Source organism: Eriocheir sinensis, chromosome 5 (genome assembly GCF_024679095.1).
Source record: "Eriocheir sinensis breed Jianghai 21 chromosome 5, ASM2467909v1, whole genome shotgun sequence".
NCBI lineage: Eukaryota > Metazoa > Arthropoda > Malacostraca > Decapoda > Varunidae > Eriocheir > Eriocheir sinensis.
Window position 1 is genome coordinate 2,976,615 of NC_066513.1, and position 21,408 is coordinate 2,998,022.

A 21,408-nucleotide genomic window follows, 5' to 3' on the forward strand; every position below is an offset into this window, starting at 1 on the left:
ATGTGGAGGGCCCAGGCCTTGAATAGGGGGACATACACCCTTGTTTTTCATTGGTCCCCAAAAGAGGCAAGATTGTTAAATTTTGCTGCCCCTTATTTTAGTTTTGTTTCACCTCGTTATTTGCCCGACTAGTCTTGTAGCTGAATTTTGATTTTACTGGCACATTGTATCTACCATCTTTCCCTCAGGCAACCCAAATCAATATTAAAATTATTATTTAAATAATGCTATTCAGTCATCTGGCCAGTCTGTTACCCCCCCCCCCCCCTCCTCCTCTACTGTCAGTGCTGTCCCATTTCCTGCCTGTCATCCCATCTGACGACTGGCTCAAGAAATGACCCGATGGTTATGACCCCCTTCATCATCACATTCCAGCCATCCATTCTGCCTCTGCTAACACTTGCAAACAGTCTTGCAGGTTCTGTTCCATCGCGAGGTAAGAGATGAGTGTAAATTATGTACAAGAGAGGAAAAATATTTTGTAATTTTATTACTTATGCATTTAGGCTGCACTATACATTATGCTGATTGATTATACAATAACATTATTACAATTTACAAATGATCACTTTGTGGTAATGTGTTTACTGTTTACCCACAGTATTTGGGCAACAAAGATATGTACATACAAATGAACAAGAGAACACCCTCTCATTTAGCTTGACAAGTTGTTGCCCTCTGGCAGTGTTCAGGAGTTTCAACCCAACACAGTTCAAGTGGAGTAACACCTCAACCAACAGCCAGAATGGTGGAGGGACACCAACCACCACTGGCTAAGTGAAGGAGTACCTCCAACTTTGGAACGTGGAATGGAACTACATCTCACAGAAGGTAGGTTGCAGGGCAGCCTCCACTTCCTTTATACATCCTCTCCACTCATTTTCCCTCACCCTGAGTCACCTCTGCCTCCACCCAGGGGAACACTACCCTGCAGACACAGGCTTTGAAGGAACAAATTTCATGAGACACAAATGAATATTAAGTTACATAATACATTAGTCTATGCTGAGAATGAACATCTACTGAAGAGAATATTATCAGGGAATAATCTGGTAGTTATACAGATGGTGACTTTGGGGTTAAACAATGAGGGATTTTCCATGAGTGAACAATAAACTGGTGCTTCAAGTGGGTGTCTGAGGCAGGCCGGTGACATGCCTGCCTGGGGAGGTACATGACAGGTATCCTAAGGTAGTGACTTGAGAGTCTGGCGTTGGTCCACGGTGGCTCAGCGGGACAGCAGCTTTCCGCAACACAAAGGACTAGGAACATAATGGACACCAGGTGACTTGATTATGATATTTGAACATAGTACAACAAACATTTGGTGAAAAAGCTGACTAAGGTATTTCCCTATCATGGGAGTTCATATTTGACTTTGGCAAACCTGGAGCTGTAGCATGTGGGGGAGCAAACATGGTTAGAAAAGTATTTAAGTAGTTCAAAAAGAGGATCCACAAATGAGGTTTGTAGCATACACAGAATTCTGACAACATTAATAGAAATTACAACCAAACAATTACATTATTTTCTAGAATCACTTGCTACATGGAATTGCAATGATTACAACCTTACAATAAGGGCTCCACATGCTACAAAAATCTATGTCAGTTGATGATCAGATTGGAACTAGGAGCCAGCCTGGGTGTGCTGCACCACCCACTGGAGGATGACCCTGCACCAGGCAGGAGCCCTGGCTCCAGGGTCACCACACTTTCCACCTCACTGTATGTACATGTCTACTGCTTGGTCACGTTATGTGCTGTGTCCAGCCAGCCTAGAGTCATATGTTGCACATGCACACAGTCTATCATCTTGGATATCAAGAGTAAATAATTAAATCACTTTAATTAAAATCTTTTCATTTACAATATCATACAAAGGAAACAAAAAATATTTTGTGTTGCAATGCTCAGGTCCCTGACCAAAGCTGTCCTTTCTGCACACTTCAGTCCAGTGGAACTGCAACACAGTATTTGCTGTATCTGAATGGGCCTTCAGAAGAGCACCACCACCTCCAAACCTCCAGTGGCCATGAGGATGGGCCTTCAGGGGTCTGCAGCCCCTCACTGGCCTCATACAAAGCAGGAGTAGAGGTCATTAGCAAGAGTAAGAAGGAAATCACTTGCACTCTATCTGCAGCTGTGCTTCCTCAGGTGGCACTTGCCTCCTCTCTCCCTTTGGCTTCCTCCTCCCCCTCTGGCATCCCTCCCAAGGCCTCGGCTTCAGGTTTGGTATCACTGGGTTCGGATCCACCAGTAGAATCTTCAATGTCCTGTAAATTTTGGAATGGATTTAAAAGAATGACGACAGCAGGTTTTAATAATGATAAAGAATCTAATTAGCAGTGATTTTTATAGTTGTAAAATGAGGCACTACTACCTACTACTGCCCCAGCAAGAAGCCAGAGGTGATTCATCAGGCGAAGCTTTGCCTGACAAGAAGTTACTCCGATGGGAACAAGGAGTGAACAATTTCAACTTACAGAAATTGCCTCACATTGTGTGCTAGGCTCACTACCAGAATCAATTTTCACCATTGTCACCTTCAAAATTTGATTAACTATTTACAAACAAGTAATTCTTTCTGCCCCCTACAGGTGTCCCAACAAAATCTCCCTGACAATGAAGCTGTGGACCGCTGCCCCACTCTGCTACCCTCTCTCTCCAGTCTTGTCGTGCCAAAATGGAAGAAGGAAAAATTAGGGATAAATCACAAAGAAAATAGGAAGCTAACCTCAATACATCATAGGCTGAAAGCCTGACACAGTGAATGAGCATGTAGCTATTGAATGGAGATGCTTTCACCCACACTGCTTACTTATAAATAACTTTCCAACAGAAGAATTCAGCAAAGAACAGAGGAAGAAAAGCATTCTGTGGCTCCAGCTAGTGAATGAATCCTGCTGGACGAGAGCAGGTGTTACAGCACAGTAGGTACATAATATTTTCACCTATTTTCTGCTATATTTGATGTTCTTAAGGTAAATGCTGTTTTTTTTTCTTGGCCATTTTTTAGAAATTGTGCATATTGGGTGGTTCTTGTGGGAAAAGTTTATATGGATCAGACACTTAGTAGTTAAGAAAATACATTTTGTTAAGTGTTAACAAATTTAAAGTTATTTTTCAGTCATTGGTGAACTTTCCACACAGTGTGTGAGTAGGCAACAGCACTGAGCCATCCAGCCCCTCAGCCTGAAGGAGGTCGAAACATAATGTCTCTCTTGTTTCTAAAAGGGCTGCAAGGCAAAATACTACAATATATCATTGAAATTATTTGTAATAAATTTATATGAAAATCCAAGGGAAGAAAGCATAGCTCACTTTGCTTTTTCTTGCAAAACAAAGCCATTTCAAGGAAGACTTGACAACTCCAGTTGCTTCTTGCAACCCTTGTATCAAGGTGATTAAAAGGTGAGTAAAATCAGACTTCCAGTGATCTGTGTCAGTGTACACACTCGGTCCCCACAAATTTGTGGGTTCACTACTCGCAGATTCGCACATTTGGGGATTGTTCCAAACTGTACAAATGCAGCTGCAAAGAAGTTTTTGCAGTGCCACTACATATTCCTGGTCCATGAGTGGATTTTCTGCCCTAAACTTTTAGATTTTAATGACTACACACAGTTATACCCCGCCTAACACTTTGTTGGTTCCAAGTTGTGATGTAACCTGGCTTTTGAAGTAAACTGGACAAAATGTTATAGCACAGATTCCTTGCTTCTTGTGCATATTTTATATTTGGCACTGTTGAAAGTCAAAATAAACGAGAAAAGTCAGTGGAATACAGATCATGTCTCCCTTCCCTGAAAGCCACTGGGCCTGCTCAGTGACTCATTCACCCACCAGTTAGCACATTGATAAACACACAAATTAGTACAGCTTTTCCTCATAGAAGTGTGGATTTGTGGAACAGTTTGGAGGAAAAAGTGGTGGAGGCAGTGTCCACCAAATGAAAGAGATTGGATAAAAGTAGACAAAGAGACAAAACTATCTGAGCCTAGATCAGGCCCTGTATGCTACAAATAGGTAAATACAAAATAATGCTTACATATGGTCAAGTTATGTGCTAATTTTGACAGACTGGCACATGTGTGAGGAGGGTATTTAAATCCCCAGACCTTTAATTATCTATGTGTTTGGCTTGTCAAAGGGATGCAGACTACATGAATATGTTGTGTTTTTCAAGTTTCACAAATATTCCCAAGAAAATGATAACAATCCCCTTAAATGAAGATGCAAATCTGGCTTCAGTGTCCCTGTCTTGGTGTAATTTACATTGACACTAACATTATAACATTTTTATTAGTTGCATGCTCCTGCCATGAAGCTGTTATATTCCACAGTGAGATCTGACATTCATAATTCACTACAAACTCCTGTAACTAGTAATGAATGTGTTTACAGGGCAAACATCTGTTCCACAACTGTCTCCCTCAACAGTAGTTTCTCCTGCTTCTACTGATAAGTATAATGTTGGGTTTTATGAACATGGTTTGTACTGACTACTGCATAGCATGAACACCACATTGTGACCTCACCATTCAGTGTGTGGCTATTATTATTATGTTCAAGTCATCATCATTATCCACACAAGCTGATGATGCGTGTCACAAGGGAGTGCTAGAACAGTAAAATTATCTAATGTGGCAGCTGCTGCCATACCTCTTGTGGTGGCTCCTCCCTGGTGTCAGGTGCCTCAGCCTCCTGCTGGGCGCTGCTCCCTTTGCTCACCTCGGTCGCATCTGTGTCATAAGTAAACATCATGCAACAACAAAAAAGCAGATCATGATTCAGTGTCTGGACTTGTGACCACCATGCTCCTTTTCCTCTTTTTTGAAGAATGTTGAAAGGAATGGTAATTTTACTATTCTTTGTGTTCCCCTTAGAGTAAGGAGCAGCATTGCAGTGGTCACAGCCCTGACAACTGAACCTTCTCTTGGTCAAACTGTGTCCCTCATCAGATGACACTTAATAGTTTTATTGCTTTTAAAGATTGTTTAGTTTCAATTCAAAACATGCACCACTCAATTATAACGCATACACACACACACGCACGCATACACCTGTCAACCCACTCACCCACCATCCCACAACACACACACACGCACACAAAAGCAACAACAAAATTAAGAATAAAACAAATGACTATTAGTTTAATAACTGTTTATGGCACTTCAGCATCAAACTAAATAACAGTAAAGTAAAACAAGCCTATAAGAGATTGAGTCTTTCCACCAAAGCCCCACATCATGTTTCATCATTCCTTCTGAGTGGACTCACCCTCGTCAGTGTCATGTTGCAGACTGGTGTCGGAATGGTCAGCCACTGAGGACGCAACAGACACAAAGGAACTTGGCCGAGAGGTGTAGGGTGAGGAGGCCGTGGGCTGGGTGGAGGATGGGACTTGGGTACTGGCTCCTACTGTCTGACTGGAGGCTGAGTTCTGACGCATGTGTAGGAGGTGTAGGCGCTCCCGTGATGCAACAAGTTCTTTCCTCATGCGTTCTCTTTCATCATCCCTTTCCGAGACAAGATTCTGTAAAGGAGTAAAAATGTGCATGTGTGTGTAATTTAAAATATATATATATATATATGTACACACACGCATACACAGCAATACCACCGTTTATGAGTGTTTTGGTTTATGAGGGGTGACTTGGTGCATGAGCATCCTGTTTGTACAAGTCGAAGACATTCACCGCAAGATGAGAGTGCTCAGAGCGGAAAACAATGGGAATGGGGTCTCAGTACACATTGTACACTCGCAGAGGTAGCACCCATGTGGTGTGTGTGTGTGTGTGTGTGTGTGTGTGTGTGTGTGTGTGTGTGTGTGTGTGTATATATATATATATATATATATATATGTATTATTCCTCGAAATACAACAGGGTTCAGGATTGACAAGCCAGTCATAAGTCGAAATTTACAGGGGTTTTGGGGTCACCAAATGCGAATTTGCTAAATCTGAACACTTTACATGTGACACTTTGCTGTATTTTGTTTTTTATTCAAAAGCACCATCATGTACATTTTAACCCCTAAAGGGCAGGGATGTAACGTGAAATCGGTTCTCCCCGTACGCAATGTTCTGACGTTTTCCCCAAAATTGCCTCTGCCTACGCCAATAACTTTAAATTTGTAAGTTTCCCATTATCAATCCTTCCTCTTCAATCTGTCCCAAACCTGAAGTCTCTATGTCATGTCATTTTTCCGTGGTGACATGATAAAGTGCGGTAACTTTTGCCACGCAGCAGCAGGCCTGTGTTCAGAACATTATGTAGGTTGTGGGAGGCACGGTGTGGCTAGCGGCACTCTCCATCCCCACACTCAATCCCTCATATTCTGAACTGATAACTCTGAAGGGTGGTGGGATGCATCCTCAGGGGCCTCAGTATCATTTCCATCATCACCATAATGATATTGATCTTCAGGCTGGCCACCAAAGCCAGGTTCCACAATAATGGGGCTTAGCCTTCCTGATAAGACAAGGGGTTGGAGTTCAATGCTGCTACCTTCATTGTCTTCACCACTAACACTACTTTCAGAGCTTGAGAAAAATCACTTTCAGTTCTTTCCCAATTGCACTCACACTGAGAGCTCTTTAGGGAGGAAGAGGAGGCTTATGAGTTGTCGAGGTTGCTGGCTGTGGACACTCGGGCTCAGAATCAGACGAGGAAGATCCTAACTGCTGTATTATCAGTCAACCTCTTCCCCTTTCCCGCGAGGAAAGCAGTCTTCGTGGACCGAACAGTATTATCAGTGACGAGGAGTGTCTTTGTGTAGCGTGCGAAGCGGTGAGCGGGAAGGAAACAAAGTATTTTCTCTCTCTTCAGGAAGAGAAGCTGAAGACCACTATCTTAGGCCAATATCTTGGCACATTTAATGATTTATTACATTTTTCCATGTTGCTGTAATATTGATTGGATATAGGAACGATCTAAATTTTGGGGGCCTTATATAAAAAGTCATACAATACGAGAAATAATATTTTTCTGATATAAGAACGATCTAAATTTTTGGGGCCTTATATAAAAAGTCATACAATACGAGAAATAATATTTTTCTGTTTATTCAAGACTTCATGGTTCCTATAATAATATAAGCCAACATTGGAATATGCCGCCCTGTTCACTATATATTCACCAGTTCTAACAAGAGTTCTCATTCTTGAGCGTTTAGAGGGTTGGCCCATTGAACCACCAGCTGGGATGAATTTTAAAGTGACGGGCTCTGGCCTCCGGGGCGCATATTTCCCAAGTCTGTATGAGTATGTGGAGGTATGTGGTGCTTGGCTTCCCACGGCCAATCATTGTTGTCCCAACTTGTGACGTCACCTGTGGGTGGAACTTAAGGAAAGCTCAGCAGAGCAGATGATACCATTTTCCACCCACTGATAGGAGCTCGAAAACTAATTAAAAAAATATTCACATGGGAGAAAAAATGAAGGGAGAAAGAGATGCCTCATGGAACAGGCTGAGAATAAAGAAAATATACACAATTTATTCAACAGCGGTCTCCTAAACCCTGCCCACAGATGACGTCACAAGCTGAAACAGCGATGATTGGCCGTGGGAAGTCAGGCACCTCATACCCATATAGACTGTGTGACATTATTATTATTTGTGCTTCCATAATATGTGCGTGTCTATTACGTAAGTCTTGTTTAGGAAAATAAAAACATTTTATTTTAAAGAGGTCTCCTTAGCTCCGCCCACAGGTGACATCATGAGCTGCGAGAGCAAAACAAACATCACCACGGCTACCATACCCCCTAAAACACTGCTATATATAGTGTATGTCACTGCATCAAGCACTGTTTATATAAATATTAGCCACACAATATTTTACATTATAGAAATACACCTAAAATGCATTAATGTTTCGGGTTTCAACGTTTGTTTGATTTGCAGTAGTACCAACACTACACGGAAAGATAGCTTCCGAAGGGGAAGAGAAGTGAGCGTTTGCCAATACCTCCAAACGGAAACACACTCTCTAAGAGACACTTCGACGAAGAGGGAAGAGGTTTACTGATAATCCTGCTGTAAAAATTCTCCTCCTGCCATTGTTACAGTCACAGAAACACTGAGAATGGCACGGCATAGTTGTGTTGCGGCTTTGGGGTCACGCTGACCCATAAATCCCCACGCAAACTTCAAAATTACAGTGGAAACAGGCAGACCGGAAAAGCCCGCTACCTGTCCTTTAGGGGTTAATATTGCCTTAATATTGTTTTTTAAACCTTTTCAAAGTCATCTCTTGCAAAAAATTATCTGGGTTTGAACTAACATATTTTAGTATAATGTTTTCAGAACCTTTTATAAACCAAATGGTGTTGGGAGAAAGTATTCTTTTTAAGTGTAGTCGCCAAGAACCTATGACTCCACTCACCAGTAATGAAGAAAGTTGTTGAGACAGTGTGGTGGAGATGTTCATCAGCTTGGCCATGGGCGCCTGGTAGAGGGGTAAGCTTGCTCCCCTTCCCTCATTGGCTCTTGCTGCTACAATGTCTCCCTCAGTGAGGTTAAGGGCCTCATTAAGGCTTTCTTGTAAACATTTGGCCTGAAACATGGCTGCTAACACCAGCTCCTTGGGCTCCTTGTTGCCCACTGCTGGCTCACCTGCCATGTCCACCACACTCTCAAAGTCTTCATAAGGAATGTTCAGTATGTTGGCAATGATCTGCTGCTTTTCCTCCAGAGCCTGCCGGATCTTAAGGTCCTTGCGCCGCAACAACTCTGCAAAGATGAACGAGGTTACGACTCTTCCTGTCATGGAAGGATGAATTACAGGATATGAAATGCTAAGAAAATAATACTGACTACTTTGTATCTTCATATGGCAACAAAGAATAGATTAGAAATGGTATTAAGCTTTCAAAGTCTAGGTTACAGTCACTTGTGAGTATCCACCAACCTAGGAGAAACAGTGAACAACTATAAACTAGCACTAGGAATTACAGAAGCTATGTTTCTCTTGGCCGGAGTGTCTCATTGCTTACCAGAGATGGAGTCGTAAGATGAAGCTTTAAAAGTTTGAACATAATAATTGTGTGTGTATGTGTGTGTGAAATGTATGCATGAGCAGGAATCCTTAAGCTGTAAAGATCAGTTTTGACTTCCTCATTTCAAATTCCTGAGACTTTGTGTTGTTTCATTACTTTTTATATTTTATTTATCTTGCTTAACTTTCTAAATTTACAAATGATTACCTGTTTCTATATTTAATGATTTGTTAATGAACATTTATCTGTTATGAAAATTTGCTGGACTATAAAGTATTGATAAAAGTAAAATTTTGAGCCACCTATGCAAAAGAACTTCAATGGTATCATTAGCAAACCTATCTCATAGGCATTGCCCACCTGCTCCACCCATTATTAAAATCTTTAATTTTGCAGGCTTGAATCTTAGTCCTCATTCCTGTGGTCAGGCTCATGGCTAGTGAATGTAGCATGTGGCAGCTCTTGTAACAGAAGTGTACACTGGGTTTTGCTACTCTATGTACATGTTGCTCTTTATGGAATGGATAAAGTTAATGGAAGGTTGCATTAAAAATCAACCAGTTCTGTTGGTCACTTGGATTGGATCATCTTGTGATTCTCCTAAAAAAAACTACTTCAGGATGTGTGAATTGGTTTGACTGTCTTGTTAGCTGGCACAGTTTGGGGGACGTGTTGATTCCTCCTCGTGGTGTTTACAGTGGGTCACAGTGGGGTTAACATTACAGTGGATCACAGGGTGGTTAACATGAAAACTAAAAATATTATAAGTTTTGGTGTGAAAGTTTGAAAAGTGAGAGAAAAAAAGCATACTGCTTCTGTTAATTAAGAGAGGAATTAACAAAATGACCGGGCAAAATATTTAGTAAAATAAATGACATCAGAACAAGACAAAATAAGTGACTTGTCAGTTTCCACCAAAGTATATATATATATATATATATATATATATATATATATATATATATATATATATATATATATATATATATATATATATATATATATATATATATATATATATATATATATATATATAATGGTGGTAACAGTTACAACAAAGTACAAAATTTTATAATAAGTTAATTCTGGTGCTTTCATAGCCATTTTCTGCTGAAACATGAAAAGGCATCATACAGAATTTACATGGAAATGAATAATCTGTCTCTGAAATAGACTGTTTAGGTTTGCCAAAACCTTAATCAAACCCTAGAAAATTGACTCTTGTGGCGATGACGTTTAATTTTTGGTTGAAGAGTTTTGTATAATGTTTTTGAGGTCTTTGGTAATGGGGATATCAGGGGTCCCTGTACACTGGGCTAAAGAGGCACTGACTCTAATGGTCTGTCAAATGTGTGAGCCATCCCTAAGTTTCACCAGGATAGTGTGATGGCACTTCCCATGTAATGCAACACTGGGTCAGGAATATTAAGTTGGTAGGGTTGTAAGCTCTGTACCTAAATTACTGCAATATACTGCTGTGATTTAAGGATAGATGTACCATTTATAGCCAGAGGTTTCATCAACAGGACCATGGACAGCAAATGGTTGGTGGGATGGAAACTGACATTTTTTTTTAGCTCGAGTAAAATGTACATAATCTACACCTGTTACTAAATGGTTCTTAGCTAAATGCCTGTTTGATATAAGAATAATGTAGATGTTAATTTTTTATCCTTTCAGCTTAGACCCTTTCAGTCTTGGAAATCTATGGCAAAGGAAAGGAAAGGGTTAGTTAGTGTTTTACTGCGGAGCACCACCGCGAGGAGGAGGAGGAGGAGGAGGAGGCTGAGGTCCTCCAACAGCTGCACAAAAGCTTCAGATCCTCTTCCTCACAAACAATATTGCAAAGAAATATGGAAAAATTTAAAACATATTATCCTTAATATTTATGATATTCAGGTAGGTATATTTAGAGGTGCCATAACTGTTAGTTTAAGGATATTACACTGCCAATCCATGCCAAGATGCAGTGGAGGAAGGGTTGCCAGAGTGTCATGCAGGTTAGCCAGAAATCAAGGCAAGAAATATAAATTAATGGAAAGTAAATGTTTCCTTTAGCCCTGGAGGCAGCCTGGGTCTAGGGGTGTTCCCAACAACCCGCGACCCCAGGGTGCGAGGGCCACGTCACTCAGTGTGTGGTGGACTAGTGCTCAAAGCTTTACTGACAGCGTGAGGCTCACTTGGCACAGCACCCCCTCCATCAGGCTACCAGGACAGCAGACAGCTACACTACACGTGGGTTTAATGGCACTACTAGGACCATCTCACTTTTTTGGCACAACTCCACATTACTACAGTAAGGGAACTTTCAAACTCACGCCTCAGCTGTTTTTTTCTCATCGGCAAACTGAAGACAAAGTAGGAAGAGTTTACCTATAGGGGTGAGGACCGGCTCAGCAGAGAGGACCACTCCCTGAGAGACCTTCACCTCCGAGGGCTGGATGAGCGTCGTGCCCTCCACGATCTGGATGATCTGGACCTCCTGGAGCCGACGCCCGGAGGCGGGGCTCCGGCCAGCCGAGGGAGTGGGGCCGCTCGGGCCGCTGACGCTGCTGCTTGACCCGCCCGCCTCTGCTGTCGTTACCCAATAACAACCACCATCACCACTCAGCACCAGTCACCATCACCACTCGCACGGCTATCACCCTTGCCTGGTCACTGCCTTTGTAATGACTGGATAGACACTTTGTCGTGCCACCACTACCATGCACTACACTCAAGGGAGGCACCAGGCACTCTCCCCAGCCCAAGAAACAAGCAACTTTATGTGGCATCCATGAATTACTCTATGACTCCCAAGTATGAAAATATTAAAAAGGCAGTGATGGAAGCTCAACCTTTATCTGGAGTACAACTAAAGGATGAAGGGTGCCAGTGGTGAGCAGTGGATGGGATAATTTTTTTCTGGGAGTGCACAGTGCAAGCTTTGAAGACCCCATTGTGAGAGGCTGAACATTACACACTTGAGCCCCCGCCATGCAGCAAGCCAAGGGTATGGTCTTATTGAAAGAGCTAAGTGCATTACTTACAGCAGATTACAGAAGAGGTCAGTTCATAGTGCCAAAATGATCAATACATTGCATCTTAAGAGGCTTGTCAATACTGGAAAACTGATGCTTAGTGTCAAGGAGCTTAAGTACTATGATCAGTAATTTCAAGAATAAGAGTTGAGTTTTTGTGTGACATGGTCTGGTCCTGCCCCTGACACATACACACCCCGGCCTTGGTGCTGTGCTGGGGGTAGGGCTCCATGCAACAAAGAGCAGTGGGATATAGTGAAAATGGAGAGATCATGGCTACTGAGCTACCAAAGGGGAAGAGTAAAGTACATATCCTTGATTCAATACCACAAGGTGCCAAAGGGATCCTACATACAAGCAGAGGATTGAAACCCATAACCAACTGCACCCAGTCAAGGGAACACTAGAGCATGGAACTGCTTCTAAAATATGGCTGAGATGAATGCTGGAAGAGGAACACCCCACAGGGTTTGGCATGGCCATGGGAAGGGAGACTTACCTGTTTTCTTGGCAAGTGTTTCTGGTGAAGCTGGAGGTTGAGCTGAAGAGGTAGAGCCAGGGGACTCTTCAGTCCTCCCTGATGACTCTGAGGACTTTGCTCCTTGCTGTGTCTTGTCTGCTGCACCCTCAGCAGCGGCATCTGCAGCCTCCCCTCCATCCACCTCCACTCCATCGTCAACACTGAAACAAAATATCTTGTTTACCATTCAAACAAGTAACACCGTGACACTGCCCTTCATACTCCAGCATAATAATAATCTTTATATAGTTACATATCATGGTCTTATTCTCACTGTAAACAACTAGCTACATGTGTGTACAGATCCCAGTCTGTGACAGTACACTGCTCCCCTGCAATACAATACACAAATTAAGAGATGGAAAAATGTTTTGTTTTAATATTCACTTTAAGTACCATGTCTGCCCAGTGCCAGCTGACTGGCACAACAGAACCTCTTCTGCCTGACACACACACACACACACACACACACACACACACACACACACACACACACACACGCCACTCTGGTAGCTTAATCGGTTCGAGCGCTGCGCTGCAAAGCTTCACGGCCAAACAGGCAGCGGTTCGAGCCCCACTCAGGCCGGATTCTTTCCGTTGACTAGGAGTGGTTACTGTCCCCCCTGAGCAAGGGGATGGGGTGTGTGGTGTGTGAGGTCCTGGCAGTACCAAGAGATCGACAATAATGAGCACTTGCTCACGTTGGGAGATTATCTGCTGGCAAAAGCGAGTCCAACTCGTGATCAGGCCGTGGTGAATTACACACACACACACACACACACACACATATTATATATATATATATATATATATATATATATATATATATATATATATATATATATATATATATATATATAATAAAATAAATAATAAAATTATGAAATAAATAAATAAATAAAATATAGTAAACAAATAAATGAAGAGGACTACTGTCAGATACGAAAAATCTTAGAAAAATCCAAATCCCCGGCTCAAATAGGAAATCAATATGTACGGTTAGGAAATAGAGGAAGTTGATATCATTGAAAAATGGAGCCAATTATGGCTAACAGCATGATGCTCCTTGCTAACATGCTTCACTGGCTTTGCGTCACAGTGTTATAAATGGAGCATAAAATAAGGTTAATAAAGCTAAATGATGAAGAAAAGCTCTGTACAGAGGCAAAGGTGTAAGTGAAATTGTAAGAGCATTTAGTTAACACTGAAAGACAAAAAAGTGTTCCGAGCGGTGTTCGGTACGAAGGTTACGGCGGGGGGTGAGCCGCGCATAACTTAGAACTGCGGCGTGCACGTACTCTCTGAGGGGGTCCGAGGGCGGGGGCGTGGAGTCGTCGGGGTCCTGCAGCGGCGTGTGCTGGTGGCCGCGGCGGTTCCTCCCGTCCCGCGCCGTGTACGCCTCCTGCGCCTCCTGGATGTGGCGGAACCATCTGACAAAGAGAGAAAAGAGGGAATTAAGCCAAAAGGAAAATGTTGAACATTATTGTTGAATGCAAACGAGAAAAAATAAATGTTCCTCGGGTATTATGGTAAACGGTTGATTCTGGAGTACACACACACACAACACACACACACACACACACACACACACTGCTAGAAACGCTGGGAATGAGACAGACGATACCTCGAGAGCGACCTTGAATATTGGAAAACTTTTCGATCATGAGAGGAAAAACTTTGAGCAGCGAGCCTCTTCAAGCTGAAGGTGATGGGAAAAAATCCACCTAATTACCCAGCTGGAGAGAGAGACGGCGGCGAGGCGAGGGTAGAGGAGGCGGCAAGGGCGGCGGAGGGGCCGCCTACTGTCCTATAAATACCTTGCCTTCCTCCCTCCAAGAAGCGCTCGCGGCATCCTCTCCCTCTAATTAATTTTAGGGAAAATGCAACATGCAAACTTCGACAATACGCGTTAACATTTATGTTATATTAACACGAGTACTCCATCCATGTTTTTTTTTCTTCATCCCTCAAGTGAACAACACTTGAAATCACGGTCGGTGTTTTCGTGTAATCCTCGGCCCTGCGCGGCGCCATCGCGAGGCACACGCTGCCCCGCGGGAACAATGCGCCTCCGCCCCACTACACCGTCTCCCGGGCCCCGCCGCCCAATGAGCAATGGTGGGCGGGCTGACGTCAGCGTGACGTCGTCGGCCGCCCTGCAGCCGCAACCTACAGATGTTTCACTCCACTTTTTTTATCCGGTTTCTGTTCAGTTTGCTTACAAGGAATGGAAGCGTCCTTGGCGATTACGCCGCCCATTTAAACTTGCATCAACTTCGTTCACAGGCGAAAAATAATGTATCTACAAATAAAACTTGCTATGCCTATCCTTCCCTTTCTCTCTCTAAAAAATAAAATAAAAATAAAAAGCGAATCATGAATATCAATAACCCTCCGCCGGGCCCCAGCGGTCTGCGTGTGCCGCCTCCCCGCCACGCCACACGTCTGTCGAGGCTCAACGCTCAGAGATCAGCCTCGATGCGAGCGTCAGGGAGGGGACGTGGCCGGGAACTTAAGACTTCAAGGGCGGAGAAGGGACAGTTACGATGACGGAGCGTATGTTACTTGCGCCCTTACTATTATGGCACGTTTGACAACTGATGGGGCTCGTCCTGATGAAATGGAAGTGACCAGCGCTGCTCCGATACATTCAGGGGAGAGAAAAGTTTCTACTGACTTCGGCGAATGCTTGTGTGCAGAATTCCTGAGCCAAGAAGTGATTACGGGGTCTGGCGGACAGCAGCAGCCGCGCGTCATTGTGTTGCGTCACAGTTCCCCCTCACGTCACAGGCAGGTCCTGGGTGAGGGTAATGCATTTCAGCACCAGGGCACGCTTTCGCACACGTGTCAGGAGTGTGCGTTGCCACGAGCATTACTCTGTGTTACAGGCGATGCAGCAGCCCCGTGCTGGCTGTGGTGCGGCGCGGAGCCAGGGAGGGGGAGGCGCAGCTTTAACATGCTACACACTGTTTTAGACGACGCGGCTGGCGGAAGGACGAGGCGTTGAGCTGACGGGAAAAATTTTGTAGATCCCGTCCCTCCGTCATCAATTACTCTACATCCACGTCATCATGATAACGATGAAAAGTACATTAACAGGAACAAGTACAAAAGAAAAATCCTTTGGTGACATTGTGTGAAACTTAAAACGTTGTGACGTGCCACCAACACGGTAAAATATCAAATTATTTCCTGACAGAGTTATACAGATTCCATTTCTTAGGTTACGTAGTTAGCTAAGAAAAAAAAAAAAAAAATATCCTCCTCTAAACAATATTACAAATCAGCACAGCACAGGAAGCTTGTTGCCTTACAATAGACCTGCAAACACCCGACTTGGGGAAGTGTGTGTGTGTGTGTGTGTGTGTGTGTGTGTGTGTGTGTGTGTGTGTGTGTGTGTGTGCGCGCCATCTAGCCGTAGTCACCTGGTTGCCTAGCAGCGCAGGTGACTCCCTGACTCTCCCTCCCTCTGCCCAGCGTGACAGGACGCGGCGTGAGGCTGTGATCGATGTGGCAAATAGTAAATTCCAAGAGTCATTGAGGAGTACAGAGAAGTGAGGGAAAATTAAGGATGTAGCCCTGCAGGGAGGGTGTGCTGGTGGCCAGGCCGTTATGGCGAACTCCTTGTACTCTAAAATTAGACGCCAGGGGAGGAGGACGGGACTGGAAGACGACAGAGCAGGGAGTAAACAGCCCGGGCAATGTAGGGGCTGAGGAGAGGAGACGGAGCAGCATCCTTAACAATATGTCGCTTCCGGCTGACGGGTTGACGTTGAAAGCGGCAACACACACACACACACACACACACACACACACACACACACACACACACACACATTCTCTGAAAATAAAAATCCTGGCAGACTATATTTCCTGCCCCTCCTTTACCATTAGGGGAATCACCGAGAACCTCCCGCCTACCATGACACTACTGGAGAGGCAGACGTCGACGCGTGCTGCACTGCATAGAAGGGAGGGGTGGGGGATGAGCCCCCAGACAGGACAGGGATAAATGCTACAGAAAGGGAGTGACGAAAAGGGAAAGCATGGCTGGGGTTGGGATAGATAAATGCAATGCAAGGGGGGGGGGGGGGCAGAGGGGACGCAGAGGGGGGAGGGAAACAGCACCTGGCTACAAGGGACCCCCGACGTTCAGACTTGTCCTGGTGGGGGTGATGGGCGTGGAGGTGGTGGTGGTGGTGGTTGTGGGGGTGGAGGTGGTGGAGTTGGTGGTGGTGGTGGGTGGCTGGCGGCGGCTTTTCGGTTTTGTCCGTCAGGGAACCTCGCCGCTCGGACCTGAACTTGTCCAGGGCGCCTCGCTCCAGCTGGAGGGACTTTCTCCGTAGTTCACGAAACATGGCAGCCCCCTTACCACGCTTCTTCTCCTGTTCCCCGCGCCCCTCCACGGCTGCCTACGCCCTCCGGCGGGCTCCCTCCAGCAAAGCGAGTTTTAGGGGGTCGGACTGCCCCCCGGCGAATCGAAGTGATCACGGTTCAGGTGGCAACACAAGTCTCTGCCACGTGTCGCCGCCATGCCTCGCCGGGGCCACGCGATGGGCACCGCGGCGGTGTCCCTGCTCGGCGGTACAACTTTCTCAGCCTGCAAGATAACGAAGGGCCTCGCTACCTTCCACACAGGCGCGGCCAACAGGTGGTCACACGGCGGCACGGGTCTGGCCGGCAGCACGCACCGTGACGACGGACGCGGCGGCAGCAGCAGCAGCAGAAGCGGCAGCAGGTGCAACATTACTGGATAAAAATACCTACAATAACCCAATAACAATGCCAACTAGAATACCGTAGTGGCAGCAAGAGGTTGCATCACCACCCCCACCCCCTCACCCCGACCCATAAGTTGCACCCGATAGGGACTTGCCTCCCGCCCTGACGAGCCACCGGGAGCGTGATGGTAACATGGTGGTGGGGACGTGGTCACCTGACTCTCTCTCTCTCTCTCTCTCTCTCTCTCTCTCTCTCTCTCTCTCTCTCTCTCTCTCTCTCTCTCTCTCTCTCAACACACACACACACACACACACACACACAGGAAAGGCAGCAGGCAAGAGGATCAATACACTTCACAATAACACCTGCCGGCATCCCGCCAGCGGGCACCGCCGCTGAAATCAAGACTGCCGCTAATTTAATATTAAATATCAGCAACACCTGCTTCGCCCTCCCCTAAATTGCTCGCTCTGGGTGTTTGCTCTCTTATTGTTTCCTCACAGTGCACGATGGATTTGCTTCCCCGACCGTCTCTTGCCTTGTGTGGGGCATAACATACTTTTGAGATCAGTAATGTTAAGTTTTCTGTAACTGGGTGCTGCGTGGGGTCTAGGTCCGTAATCTTTGTCGCTTTCAGCTCGCACAAGTAGGTTTCCCAAGGCCACAAGATGTTAATCGGGTTCTAATGAGTGTTTTCCACGTGCATGATGCAGAGCCCTTGTCAAACTATTACTAGGCTCATAAAACTACCCATGGAAATACTAACACCTTGTGAAGTGTGTGTGCGTAAGCCCCGAAATGTTTAAGGATATCCACCCTGGAGCTCTGTTCGTCCGTAATAACAAAGGGCAACGAGGCGGATACAATACCACTCTTTATGGCTGTAAATATACGGCTTCCGAGTGTAAGGTATGTAGAAGAATAAGAAAAAGAAAGGTGGAATGACTTGGATGGTAATCTGAGGAAAAAAGTGGAACGGATAAAAAACACGCTTTATAGCGGTAAATGTTTGTCAGGTGTTGCTTACGAGCGTTCGGTGTATGAGGGAACAAGAAAGTGAATGGAAAAGGAAGCGATGAGAGCTGTAAGGTGAGGCGCGGAGAGAAGGGAGTCGACGGGGACGCAGATCAGCACCATCGGAGAAATAACATATCTGATTGGGACGTGTTGCCTCTAGGGAGGGTCGGCTTCAAGGGTGGACGGACGGATACTGTCGCTGTTGCTGCTGCTGCTACTACTACTACTACTACTACTACTACTACTACTACTATTTCTACTACAACTGCTACTTTTCAATGAGCAGCCCACAGCGCCGGTAGACTCTCGTGAGGGACCTTGGTGGACGGCCCCAGCTTGTTAGTGGCGTGGGGCTTTTTTTCTGCCGTGATAAATGATCCTTGCTTGGCCCATTCTGGTACTACTACTACTATTGCCACCACCACCACCACCACTACTACTACTACTACTACTACTACTACTACTACTACTACTACTACTACTGCTACTACTACTACTATTGCCACCACCACCACCACTACTACTACTACTACTACTACTACTATTGCCACCACCACTACTACTACTACTACTACTACTACTACTATTACCACCACCACCACCACTACTACTACTACTACTACTACTACTATTGCCGCCACCACCACCACCACTACTACTACTACTACTACTATTGCCGCCGCCACCACCACTACTACTACTACTACTACTACTACTACTACTACTACTACTACTACTACTACTACTACTACTACTACTACTACTACTACCACCACCACCACCACCACCACGACTACTACTATTGCCGCCACCACCACCACCACAACCACTACTACTACTACTACTACTACTACAGTACTAATACTGACACTCAGTAACTATGTGCACGTGACTCTCCGAGGATTTGGGGATTCAAGAGTCGTTTGAAAGGAAAATCAAAAGTTGTGAAAACAATAATAGACAAAAGTAATAACAATTATGATAATGTTATGATGATGATAATAATAATAATAAACTATGATAATAATAATAATAATAATAATAATAATAATAATAATAATAATAATAATAATAATAACAACAATAACAATAAACAAGTCGCGGGACACCACCAGAGCTCCCTTCATCGCTGAACATCAAGGCGGCTGACGCGACGCGGTACCGAGTTCACGGCGACGAACATTCCGTGGCTGCTGGTGACATTGCTCTCGCAGCCGAATGATTATCTTGCATAAATAATACAAGAGATGCTTCTAGAGAGGCGGCTCAGCATGTCAATGCGGCTCTCTTACCAAAATTGGCCCACTAGACACTCGGATTAGTCGGCGAAGCTTTAGCGTCCAGGCAAGCTAAATGTCTTTAAAGTTTGAGAACGTTTCCCCCCAAGACATTAATCATTCGCTTCTTTTACCGGAGGAAACTTCTCCGTTTCCACGACTACCGGTTATCATGAGGGAAACTTCGGAGGGAACCAGCATAGAAGGTTCGAGTAGTCTTTGGCCCAACACCAGGCACTCCTTTCCTTGTGACGCGACTTTCCCTGGCCTTCGCGGCGCCTCCGGCAAGTGCGGTCACTCTGGGTCTCAGGGGCGTGGGCGTGACGGCCCCGACAGGCTGAGTGCATCTCTCGCTCAAGAGACAAATGAGGAAGCAGCGCGATGGGTTAATGTTTGTCGCCGCGCCTCTCGTCGCCGCGGTCCCAATCAATCTGTGGTGACAGTTATTTTGTCCCCCACGCAGGGCCAGGCTCGCGGTGCCAAGTCCTCCTTCCTCAGCGATATACCTTTGTAGTGAGACCTTATTCTCTCTCTCTCTCTCTCTCTCTCTCTCTCTCTCTCTCTCTCTCCCCCAGTACGGAACCTTCCCCCCCACCGGGATGAGGCAGGCTGGCCACACCTGGCGGGGCCGGACGTCCACACAAGGACCATAACTCGTTTAATCAGCGCCTCCTTCCCCACCCGCTGCCGGCCTCACCCTCCACCCACTGCCACTACACCGGCACTAGCTCACCAGCACAACCCACTACTCATGTACACACAGGAACCAAGCACCAGCACAACCCACCCACTGCCCTCTATAGGAACACCAACGCAACCATCGCTGACACGGGCACCAGCACAACACACCCACCGCCCTGTATACGAGCGCCAACCCAACCGCCTCTGACACAGGCACCACCACACCCACCCCCTGCCCACTGTAAACGGGCACCAGCACAACCCACCCACCGCCCTGTATACGAGCACCAACGGAAGTCTCTGACACGGGCACCAGCACACACAACTCTTAGTCTCTGTACTCGGGTCCCAGCACACCTCATGTACATAGGCGCCCTTTAAGACGGACATCACTCTGACTCACCCTTAAACCTGCGCTGCTACGCCCCCAGCGCCGCAGAAAACAAGCCCCTGCTCAACCGAACACACTCACTCTATTTGGGTTTTTCGGCAGCGGAATGAAAATAAATTGATTTTTTCCTTACTCTATATATGCAAAGCCAAGGATTGACAGTGATGTCTTCTGAATGATCCTGCGGGGCCCTGGGATGCCTGGCGAGGGGTGGGGGAGGGGGACAAGGATGGGGAGCGTGAAACTTGCAAGGATAAGTTTGTTTTTCGTCGCCGGTAGTATCAACTTCCGTTCTCTTCCCTGCAGTTCTTAGGTCGGAAGTCCAACCATTCCGGCCCAGGCTTCAGCCCTAAACACTCCAAACTACGCCAGCCCGTCGTAGCGTCGTGGTTTACTATGCAAGATTGAATGTGCGGACAATCTTCGAAGGTGGCTGGTCAGTCTGGACTCTTGAGGAACCTGCAGGCTATGGCGAGGCAGACAGCGCGGAGATGGATGATACTGGCCGCACCGTTATCCAGAATCAAGCGTTTTGTGTAATTTTTAAACATTTCGGCGGCCAAGCTCACATATTTGACACGGCTTTCGCAGGAAATTGCAGTATTTCCAGGGGAGGTTTAAGGACCCCGGCGGTAGTTTGATCTTTCCTCTGTACGAAAAAAACAAAGAAAACACTCATGAGAACCCGAATGATCTCCTTTTTGGCCTTTGGAAATAGCTGGTGTGAGAGGCAGGAGTGTCTGAGTATTTCAACCTTAGTTCCTACACCTAAAT

General features: G+C 45.5%; 1 protein-coding gene across 5 annotated transcripts in view; it reads right to left on the minus strand.

Moving 5' to 3' along the window:
• Nucleotides 1–473: 473 nt before the first annotated feature.
• LOC126983472 (rho guanine nucleotide exchange factor 11-like) overlaps nucleotides 474–21,408 on the minus strand; it is a 204,507-nt gene continuing 183,572 nt past the window's right edge. For 2 of the 5 annotated variants that reach the window (XM_050836175.1, XM_050836220.1), the window contains 7 exons: nucleotides 13,845–13,976; nucleotides 12,526–12,707; nucleotides 11,380–11,580; nucleotides 8,394–8,740; nucleotides 5,283–5,538; nucleotides 4,665–4,744; nucleotides 474–2,275 (listed from right to left, as the gene is read on the minus strand). In XM_050836175.1, the coding sequence (XP_050692132.1) occupies nucleotides 2,153–2,275; nucleotides 4,665–4,744; nucleotides 5,283–5,538; nucleotides 8,394–8,740; nucleotides 11,380–11,580; nucleotides 12,526–12,707; nucleotides 13,845–13,976 (1,321 nt within the window). In that variant the 3' untranslated portion in view covers nucleotides 474–2,152. The remainder of the gene's footprint in view (nucleotides 2,276–4,664; nucleotides 4,745–5,282; nucleotides 5,539–8,393; nucleotides 8,741–11,379; nucleotides 11,581–12,525; nucleotides 12,708–13,844; nucleotides 13,977–21,408) is intronic. The other 3 variants (XM_050836186.1, XM_050836197.1, XM_050836209.1) reach the window with 3 other exon arrangements.